The sequence below is a fragment of the Agrilus planipennis genome, unplaced genomic scaffold (assembly GCF_000699045.2).
Source record: "Agrilus planipennis isolate EAB-ADULT unplaced genomic scaffold, Apla_2.0 scaffold180, whole genome shotgun sequence".
Taxonomy (NCBI): domain Eukaryota; kingdom Metazoa; phylum Arthropoda; class Insecta; order Coleoptera; family Buprestidae; genus Agrilus; species Agrilus planipennis.
In genome coordinates this window covers 275,289-286,989 of record NW_020442427.1, presented here as the reverse complement: position 1 = coordinate 286,989, position 11,701 = coordinate 275,289, and the positions used below count along the sequence as shown (strand labels likewise).

General features: G+C 34.3%; 1 protein-coding gene across 1 annotated transcript in view; it reads right to left on the bottom strand.

Annotated features, from left to right (window-relative positions):
- Positions 1–11,701, bottom strand: part of LOC108740559 — a 23,278-nt gene that overhangs the window by 5,561 nt on the left and 6,016 nt on the right. Inside the window, exons 5-8 of the mRNA XM_025980244.1 lie at positions 7,362–7,447; positions 6,229–6,279; positions 5,939–6,142; positions 5,340–5,722 (exon numbers count right to left, since the gene is read on the bottom strand). Coding sequence (XP_025836029.1) covers positions 5,340–5,722; positions 5,939–6,142; positions 6,229–6,279; positions 7,362–7,447 — 724 coding nt within the window. The remainder of the gene's footprint in view (positions 1–5,339; positions 5,723–5,938; positions 6,143–6,228; positions 6,280–7,361; positions 7,448–11,701) is intronic.

The window sequence follows — 11,701 nt, the reverse complement described above, 5'->3', positions numbered from 1 at the left end:
GCGTAGCCAACCTCAACGTGATAGGCACGTTAGCTTAATCGAATAAAATAATTCGAAGTGGTCTGTATTCTGTCGAAACTGCCAGACGCGGATCGCGATTTCGATCTTTTTGGATCTCATCAGCTAGTCGCAGGCAGCTCCGACAGAACACAGACCACTTCGAATTATTTTAAAGTCAACGTTGATAATATAATTGATCTTAGCAAAATAAATTTGCCTATAAATACGTTTAGTACTTGTTCATTTTTGGGAGAAGTGATCATTAGAAAATCGCTCCGGTGGTCAACCCAAACTACGCCGTCAATGGTTTAAATTGTACAATGATTTGTTAGGTTTAAGTGAACACGCAACCGCTCAGTGAAAATTGAAAAGTATTCGTTTTTCTGCGTAATTGTTGCATCATTTAGTAGAGTGGTTTCAAAATAATGATTACCTACAACTAGACAGTAGCGCAGTTACCTACCGAACAGTAGTACGTAAAACATTCCAAAAACAATTCAACATTTGATATAGATATTCCATAAGTGTTTTTTTTGTTCATATCTACAAGAATTCCCGATACAATTACCAACAAGCATTGTAAATTTTATCAAAGTAGAGCCGTTAAGCTAATCAATTTTAAATCGAATTGTAATTAAATGTGTATGTATGTAGATCAGATATTATTTTTATAATTATTGCGTTTAATTTATTATTTTTTTTATTAATTAGGTAGACAATAAATATTTTATCATTCATCACAATAGAGCACATACTGAATTGGAAACATACATTTTTGTATCGAACTAAGAAGGGGTCTAAAATTAATATTACGTACCTACGCTTGCAAATCAATGAACATTTAAGAAACAAATTGCTACAGTACGTCTTAAAATTAAATAACTTGTAGAATCCTCTAAAAAACAATTTCAAACCACACGTCAAAACACGATATTAAGCATCCCAAGTAGAGACTGAAGAGAATGTTCTACAATTTCGCCAAAGTTTTCCACTGTTTTAGATTATATACCATTGTTTTTTACGTTCGAAATATTCAAATTATTGATTCGAACTTTTTGTACAATTGTACCACATATATAACTCGAAGGACCATAGAACAATACGAAGGAAACTGTGTTTATGCGTGGAAGTCGGTAAGAAAAAAAGAGATAGGGACATATTTTAGATGTAGGAACAGGAGTAAAAAGATCAAAAAGGTAGACGCAGATGAGAATACAGTTTACAAATAGTTAGGGATATGGGATGTTCCAGTTTTAGGGAAATGCGAATACTGGCTCATATTTTAGGATAGATAATAGTGTAGATNTGAAAATAACTAAAGTCTAGTTACTCTCAGCGAGTCTACAAAAGAACTGTTCTATCAAACTTAAAATTTTGTACACTAGATTCCGAAATCGACAAATTATCCCTCCCAATAACGAGGTTATTGACGGTAATATCAATGCACAATATACTAACCATGGGATAAACACTCATTTATGCTTCTGCGAATTTGCCTACGTGACCGTAGATTTCGGAAATATATTTAAGTCCAATAACAATATAATTTACACTAAAGGTATAATAAAATATGAAAATGTTTATGCCATAAAGTCCCTGCGTCGGCATATCACAAATAAGGTTCCTTAACAACCATGTTACAAAAAAAAGGAAAATCCTTTCAATTTTTATCTAATAGTGACCACAAAACAGTTTATTAAAAGTTACACTGCTCATCCTCTATCAATAAATTTACAGAGCACCTTCCTAACTTATTGGCTTCTAGAATCGTTGATTAATGTAGTCATCAAGACCCTGTATGTCTTTCAATTCTGTAGGACTATTCTTTAATAGTGCCAAACAAGCCGACATCTTCCTCTGTCTATGACAAATTCTACACTGGTATAATCACAACAACATTAAAGACCAACATCAGCATTTACAATGTGAGAGCCTCTCAGGGATTATAGGAAATGTCATTTATTTTATCATTATTTTGTGTATGGAGGGTAGAGGTAAGGAGTATATCTCCATTGTGAAAAACTGTTCTTCAAACTGCGTTAGACTAGGGTGGCGCTACAGTAACAACAGGGTAAATTTCAAATAAACCGCCAAAAATTATTGGAACCCAGGACAAAATTACATTGAACTAAGGAAATACTTGATGTTTGGTGTACTGGATTGTCACCAACTGCACTAATCAATAAAAGTATTGAATTTTTTAACTCGTCAACAACTGCTACATTTATACCATACCATTGGGAGGGTTTTTGAACTATTATTTATTGCTTATAGTTGGACACACTTCAGCATTCCTTCCATATGGGATAGATCTCCTTACCTCTACCCGCCATAATTTTGTGCTAATGATTAATTGCTCTGATCCAACGGTACTTGAACCTTGACGAAGCTCTTGTACAAATTAGAGTGGATGGACCGACTTGCGAATTTCATGATTTAGGGAGCCGAACCATAGGTTTAACCATAATGGGGGTGTTCTTAATGAGAAATCAGACCAAGGCAAGTCCCTGAAGGAGGGCAGCAGCTCTTTTAGTACTCATGGTGGCAGAGATTACGAGGATTCGTATGGCACTCTGATGAACAATACTGGGATGTGGAAGGCAACGGGAAACCACCACATTATATCCCAAGAAAAACAAACCGAACTCAAATGATGGCGTCTTCTGGGGTAAAGCATTCCGGACGTAAACTAGTCCCCCTTTCGGATATCCAGGTGGGGACTACCTCGGGGGATGTCATCAATAAGTGCAATAAGGGAAGGTGAAATATTTCACTAGTCGGAGCGTGGAATATTAGAAGAATGAGATAAGTAGGGAAATTGGAGAATATGAAAGTTGAGAAGAATAGACTAGAATTAGATATAGTAGGCATTAGTGAAGTCCGTTGGTCAGAAGCTGGAGACTTCTGGAGTGGGGACTTAAGAGTAATACATACAGGATCGGTAGAAGGTAATTCGGGGGTAGGAATTGTAATGCGTAGGAAAGCAGGGCAGAGTGTAGAAAGTTATTTACAAAAAAGGGATAAGATAGTTATAGTTAAATTTAATTCAAAGCCACTTATGATTGTAACAGTGAAGGTTTACATGCCTACATCATCTTACAATGATGAAGACGTAGAAGCAGTTTATGCATATATAGAAGATGTGTTAGAAGGGGCAGGAAAACCTATTAGTTGTAGCAGACTTCAACGCACTAATAAGTTAAGGTAAAGACGGTACAATAGCAGGTTCTTTTGGATTAGACAATAGAAATGATAGTGGACCTATACGTTTTGTCTACGCTGGCGCATTTTGGAAAATTTTTGAACCATTATTTACTGCTTACAGCTTTTCTAACATTCTCCCAATATGAGATACTTCATCTTACCTCTACCCTCCGTAACTATGGAGAAAGAGTAGAGTTATTATAGTGACGGATGCTACATTCATCTGCACTTTTCACTTAAAGATGAGACTCATATCGGAGAGTGAAAATAGTTTGCTGTTGTCTACCAAAATGGAAGAAGGTATCATCAAAGGAAGGTGGAATCTTAAGTCTGTACCACGACCAAGACTCGAATATTCAACATCCTTAAAATAACACAGGCTTTACAATTAGATTTAGCAAACAGTGCTACAAGTATACATTGAAGATGTACTTCTACAGCTCATAGATAGACGACCATTTAATTAAAAGACAAATCACAATATTGATAAATAATGTTTCAAGTTAAGAAACAGTTTTATCTTTTTCAATAAACATTAATTATGTAGGTACTTCTGAGACAATGGCTTTCAATAAATCTGCGATTTGTACAGAAGTGATCAGCTTTTTTTGTTTGATTAAGGATAACATACTAATCAGTCTGTCATAACTTTGAAATTAAAACACCTTATAAATTTTTGAACTGTTTAATTTACGCGTTAACTTTTAAAATAAGGCACTTAACCGAGCACACTATCTTATCATATTAGCCGACTCGTTGATTTATTTAATCAGACAGTTTTGTTATTAGCTTGTTCCACGTGTGCTATAAATCATCATGTGACATCATGGTCCTTTCCAAAAACTCAACAAAATGTTTAAAGCTTGCGAAAATAGCCCACAACGAAATAGCCTTTAGTGTAACTAATCGTAAGTAGAAATGTGTAGTAAACCAAAAGAGAAAACGAAAAGAAAAACTTCAGCTTTATTGTTATTTCATTACCAACGGCCGACGTTGGTGGACGAACGGCCCTGGTGACGTATCTGTGGTACAAAATGGTAGGTAAATCAGAACACTCTCTGCAATCTTCTTTAGAAGCCGGGAGAATAGATGATGGTAGTTAGGGGAAGGTAGATAACGTAATCCTGATGTGTCAAATGACCAATCACGTTAGGAAAGGCTACACGTGGATTCAGGGAGATATCACATAGGTTATCTATATTATTGATATGCAAAGATTTAAAAATCAATTGAAGAACCGTAGTAGTTATTCAGGATCGGATTAATGTAGTTAACGGTCATAACCTGATAGTTATGAAGACCAACCTTAAATAAAAAATCATGCAGGAGAGGGAAGGTGGGAAGCGTTTTGATATGGAAAAACTAAATGCATAATAGGTTAAGTTGAAGGATAGATGACATACAAAGGGAGGCGGGAGAAACGAATGACAGGGACGTAAACAAAGAGTGAAACTGCATTAAAACGTGTGTTGATTCCTATGCTAGAGATACATTAGGTCTTAAACAAAACGAAAGTAGGAAACCCTGAATAAAAAGCGAGGTTTTAGGATTAATAATAATCAGAAGGTCAAAAAAATTATAAGGCAATAGGGTTGGAAATAATTAGAAAGTGTAGGGTTGTAAGTTAAGGAAAAGTGAATTGATATGAGGTGTAAAGAACTAGAAGGAAAGTTTCCAGGTAAAACAGATGAGGTTTATAAATAATTTAATTAAAAGAAATTTCAGAAAAGATTTATTATTATAATTATTAAAGATATTTTAAATGCATGTTCTTTTATTTTATACTATGCCCGACACATGGTTCTTTAATTAATGCATATACATGAGTAACTTATTATCACTCATTCATAAGTTCAATATGGAGTGGAAGTTGCAAAAACTTGACGCATGATGTTCTTTCGGCATAATCGCAAGTTTTTAATTGGTTGTTGAAAATTAAACCAGCTGGACAATCGAATTTTACAGGTACTCCATTGGTGCATTCATAGAATTGATTGCATTGCAGAACGTTAGGGAAAAGGACACCATCACCGGCGATATTACAATACTCTGCAAATTTAGAGCAGCATTTAATGAAATTTATTTGTCAAATTCATCTCTCCCCAATACACTATGCGTATTGTAAAAAATCATTTTNAGGAGGAATCATCGTCTTCTATGACGCCGTCGTTTACATATTGATTAGAGGGTGCAACTTCTTCGGAGGAGGAGGAATCATCTTCTTGAAAAGTGTCATCGTTTCCATATTGATTAGAGGGTGCAACTTCTTCTTCGGAGGAGGAGGAATCATCTTCTTGTACAACATCGTCTCCATTCACATATTCAACATGGTATGGAAGTTGCAAAAATTGAACACAGGAAGCTCTGTTGGGATAATCACAACGTTTCGAAAGGTCGTTGAAAACTAAACCAGCTGGGCAGTCGAATTTTACAGGCACCCCATTGGCGCATTCGTAGAACTGATTGCATCGAAGAACGTTAGGGAAGAGGGCGCCTTCGCCGAGGAGACTACAATACTCTACGAATTTAAAACAGCATAATTTAATGAAACTTATCTACCAAATGCATCTGGATACAGTGGATTTAGTTTGACGAGAATTGCAAAACTAAAGCAACAACTTTTTCAAAAAAGCTACATTCTTCAGCAGGTGGTTGAAAAGACTATTTCATTTAATGCGAAGTTACATCGATATATATTTTGTATACGAGTGGATGCGATTTATAAATATACTACCTTTGTTTCTTGCATCAACGTAGCTTTGGTAGTTTGAACATCCAGAGTGCTGTGGGAGTACACAACTTCCATATGTTGAACTGTAGAGAAGACCATCATCACACCGTCTAGATACCAATTGTCCAAAACTGCATTGATAGTATTTACTACAATCATTTCCACTTGCATATGAAGCTCCTAGGTTGCCGAATCCCCAGCAGACGCCTGTTAAAGGAACGAAAACCACGTTTAATTATTACTATATTACTATACATTGTTATAACATGTGTTCGTATCGCTGACCAACTTACCATAACCATAGGCAGTGGAGATGATGCCACAAAATGCGATAAGAGCGATGACTAAAATAAAAGGATTAATTACTCAGTTTGTAATTCTTATTGCTGTAGAGCGGGTGTGAAATAAAAGTCAGTGTAGGGGTAAAACCTACCTCCTTTTTACGGTGTTATTAAAAGTAAGATCTACCTATGTCAGTTTTAACAAATTTGTGACCATGAAAATGTTATGTTGTTATTTTAATATTAAAAATTTGTGAAAGGTAGGGTAGATTCATATTTTTAATAAAATCCAGTTAATCTTCACTTCTGACTTCACTTAATTTGAATGAAACAATATGAAGTATATAAAGAAATTGATAATATTGAAGATTGAAAAGCAATTCTATTCTTCCAATATACCTAATACTAAAATGATACTGTTGGGGTAGATTTCGTAACTGTAAATTGATAATGTCCAAAGAACGTGGTGAATGGAAAGTGCTTTGCTTAGTACGAGCATCAGGTGAAATGACAATTTCGATTATAATTTGATAATTATTTGCCTTTACTAAATTTTATGCAAATAATTTATATCAATGACGTGTCTACTCAAAAAAACTGATAATGTGGTGTCACATGCGAATGATATGATTGTCATTAGTTTAGAGGGAACTGAATTGAGAACGAATGAGCATACAATGTTAATTCAGCAGTAGCTAAATTAAAAAAAAAAACAAAATAAACGTAAGGATATCGGTGAATACCTATACGACATAAAATTTATGAGGATGGTCAAGTAAAAAATGTAAATATTATAGGATATTTATGTTTTGCCTTTCATAATCGAAATACTCCAAGTAATGGTGTACTGAGGATGGTCAATTTGCTACTATCTATACTATAAAATGGATGGTCTAAATCGTCTTTAAGGATTGTGATACGACGATTTATGACATTTCCAGGAACTTATCTTGAGCTGTAGCTACTAGTGTGGGCAAGATTATATAGATAGAATTGACCTGACGAAGCGACTGAATGAAATAACAACGCGATTTCAGGCAAAATTTTCGAAAGCGATCTACTCATTTCAATTGAACTAAGTTACATGAAGAAAAATAAAGATTCATGTAAATTATTTAAAAGCTACTGTTAATAGTTAATCTTACCTTTCATACTGGAGCTTTGTTTTCTTTTGCTTTGAGCACTGAAACAGATACAGGACGAAAGGAGAGTGCGGTAGCTTATATAGGTGCTAATACAGACTTTTATCTAATGTATGTACTTGAAAAATTCACATTTTAATGTAATTTAATAATTGTTAATTAAGATTGATTTTTTTTGTCGGCACGTTTTTATAATTTTAGGAATTTTACATTCCTTCTGATTTTTTTCATTGTAGCGTCTGCCAATTACGTAAATTTGATAATTGTCCACAGTATCATTGTATGCCTATACAATAAGTAAAACAAGTACACTTCAAATGAATACTTAGTTCAGTTAAAAAAGAAACACGTTTATCAAAGGGGGCACTCTCAAGTATCCTTAAGAAACAGTTGTCTGAGAAATATCGTGATTCAAGTGACTAAATTGATTGTATCTAATTTTACTTCGACGAATACGTGAAGGTAAGTAAATTAATATTAAAATTTTCAAGCGTTCGAAATGTGGTGTTATAGGCGAATGATGAGGATAACGTGGATAGAAAAGATTAGAAATGAAGAAGTATTAGAAAGAATAGGAGAACAGACGACTCTATGGAAGTCAATAAGAAATAGGCGAAATAGGCTGGTAGGACACCTTCTCAGGCATGAAGGTCTAGTCAGAGAGATACTAGGGGCAGAAACGGGAGTTAGGAGGGGGTAGAGGTAGACCTAGATTAGATTATTGCTGTTCGCAAATAGTTAAGGGTGTGGGTTGTTCTAGTTTTACGGAAATGCGAAGTTTAGCTCAGGATAGGAAAGAGTGGAGGTGCGTGACCAACCAGCCTTAGGACTGATGACCTTATGATGATGATGCTTCCATGTTCTTTTTTTTTGATGAATTTGCACGACATTACGCCTTTTGACATTATAAACAAAACGTGGAAATTATACACTTCTGTGCTTCGTTTAGGGAGAAATTTTTGTATGACCTTCCAGAGCATGCAATCGCCTATTAGGCTACAATTAGATATAGAAGGGACTTAGGTGAAGGGTTAAAATAGTAGCATTTATAGAGCTCCAGAAAACGAATGATATCGCCGATGGGTGTGTGTGGTAAAATGAACACTTAGAAAGCTATAGTAATGAACCAACGAGATATAAATTGTGGCGTATCTCAGGGGTCAATTTTAGGTCCTCATTTATACTCAATATTAGTTTCCTCAGTTGAAGGAGCTTCGCAGATGATAGATACTGCTTTTCTATATGTGGGTTTCGACATAAATTTATTAAATTGGATACCTAATCAACAACGACTTAACAAGGGACTCATAGTGGATAATATACATACTTTAAAATATTACTCAATACGAAGGAAACTGTGTTTATGCGTGGAAGTCGGTAAGAAAAAAAGAGATAGGGACATATTAGATGTAGGAACAGGAGTAAAAAGATCAAAAAGGTAGACGCAGATGAGAATACAGTTTACAAATAGTTAGGGATATGGGATGTTCCAGTTTTAGGGAAATGCGAATACTGGCTCATATTTTAGGATAGATAATAGTGTAGATGTACGTCAAATAGTCTTCGCACTAACAATTATACAATGGCGATACACATTTAATTCATTAACTATATAATACCTGCATTTTAATAATTCTCTGTTTGTTTTTCTTACACATAAAAGCATCGCCCATTGCCCTTCTCCATGTATCCGCGCCAGTCTGTTCATGTGGTAAAGGGTTGACATTTTGGTGAGGTTAGCTCAAAAAAGGCAACAAAAATGACTAGGTAAATTATTTTTGAAACAACGTTCACGGTATTATTGTTCCTTATAAAGAGCATAAAGGAGTCTAACAGTAAACAATTGTGTTCTTAAATTTACTTCAAGGATATACAGTAGGAAATGATGCCTAATAGACAAATAAAAAAGTTTAAGAATACTACAAAATTGTTTAATCATACGGTTTATGTAAAAAAGGGGAAGCATTTTCTATTGCCTAAGATAATAAAGTAGCATCAATGTACGCAGAAGCAGAGAAATAGAACTGGAGCCCTTTCTGACTGCACTCCTATAAGCTCTCCATAAGTTCCTGCTATATGATCCTAACGCTACACAATCTATTCCAAAATTCGACACTTTTATAACATGTACGTACATTACCCATCTATCGTCAAATCTATCATATATCAGATTCAAATCTCTATCAAAAAATACCTATCAGTCAAATCAAAGAGTGCAAGAATTATCTAATGCAGTACACCTATTATTAATTTATCAACAAATATCTATTTAACTATCAACGATCCTGACGTAACATATACTCGATAACATGTCTTAAATAGTCAAGTTCTTGTGCATAGTGTAAATACCTTTATCTACCAAAATATAAAACATTGAGTTTCATTCAGTATAAATAACGATAGCGACAATAACAAACAATAAACTGCAAATGAAATACCAACGTAAGCTACTAAATTACATTGTCAGTTATAGCATATGAAAACTCAAATATCTAGAAAAACTAAGGGAAAAGTAGACCCAAACTGACCGATGGATAGCTAATCATAAGAAAAGTGTCCGCGACTTTGATTATAAGTCCATATATTGAACTTTGTAGTATAGTTTCAAATATAATTTATAGATCTACAATACATTTTCGCGAGAGGGAACTATTTTTAAGATTTTACGACTACGACGCCACTGGAAACATCCTAAATGTGGCGATCCAGTCGACTACCTTGAAGCTTCTGAGATTTATTGTACATCGGGCTATTCGGGATCTGTTCTGAGAGTAGTGTCGTGTTTAACATTTTTCTTGCCTAAATGCGTTTTGGTAGCTTCATGTGAAAGAAACTTTGTAGGTTATAAATACGTATTTAAGGTCCACAGTCAGTCAAACTCCATCAATCTATCTATCCATTTTGTCCATTGAAAAGGAAAGTCAACATTTTAGAAAATACTACAAATGGCGCGGTTAAACGCCATCTGTAGTACGATGCTACATTTTAGGATTACGTATGCCCCAACAAGGTCCACTTGTGTTTATATCTACTTGCTGAAAACGAATCCCGGCGTAGCTCACCTTAACGTGATAGACACGTTAGCTCAATCGAATAAAATAATTCGAAGTGGTCTGTATTCTGTCGAAACTGCCAGACGCGGATCGCGATTTCGATCTTTTTGGATCTCATCAGCTAGTCGCAGGCAGCTCCGACAGAACACAGACCACTTCGAATTATTTTAAAGTCAACGTTGATAATATAATTGATCTTAGCAAAATAAATTTGCCTATAAATACGTTTAGTACTTGTTCATTTTTGGGAGAAGTGATCATTAGAAAATCGCTCCGGTGGTCAACCCAAACTACGCCGTCAATGGTTTAAATTGTACAATGATTTGTTAGGTTTAAGTGAACACGCAACCGCTCAGTGAAAATTGAAAAGTATTCGTTTTTCTGCGTAATTGTTGCATCATTTAGTAGAGTGGTTTCAAAATAATGATTACCTACAACTAGACAGTAGCGCAGTTACCTACCGAACAGTAGTACGTAAAACATTCCAAAAACAATTCAACATTTGATATAGATATTCCATAAGTGTTTTTTTTGTTCATATCTACAAGAATTCCCGATACAATTACCAACAAGCATTGTAAATTTTATCAAAGTAGAGCCGTTAAGCTAATCAATTTTAAATCGAATTGTAATTAAATGTGTATGTATGTAGATCAGATATTATTTTTATAATTATTGCGTTTAATTTATTATTTTTTTTATTAATTAGGTAGACAATAAATATTTTATCATTCATCACAATAGAGCACATACTGAATTGGAAACATACATTTTTGTATCGAACTAAGAAGGGGTCTAAAATTAATATTACGTACCTACGCTTGCAAATCAATGAACATTTAAGAAACAAATTGCTACAGTACGTCTTAAAATTAAATAACTTGTAGAATCCTCTAAAAAACAATTTCAAACCACACGTCAAAACACGATATTAAGCATCCCAAGTAGAGACTGAAGAGAATGTTCTACAATTTCGCCAAAGTTTTCCACTGTTTTAGATTATATACCATTGTTTTTTACGTTCGAAATATTCAAATTATTGATTCGAACTTTTTGTACAATTGTACCACATATATAACTCGAAGGACCATAGAAACGCCGAGTTGTAAATATAACGAATTTATTGTACAACTTACAACTACGACTTATTCTAATTTATTATAAATATTGATTTTTATTAATGTATTATGAAAATAACTAAAGTCTAGTTACTCTCAGCGAGTCTACAAAAGAACTGTTCTATCAAACTTAAAATTTTGTACACTAGATTCCGAAATCGACAAATTATCC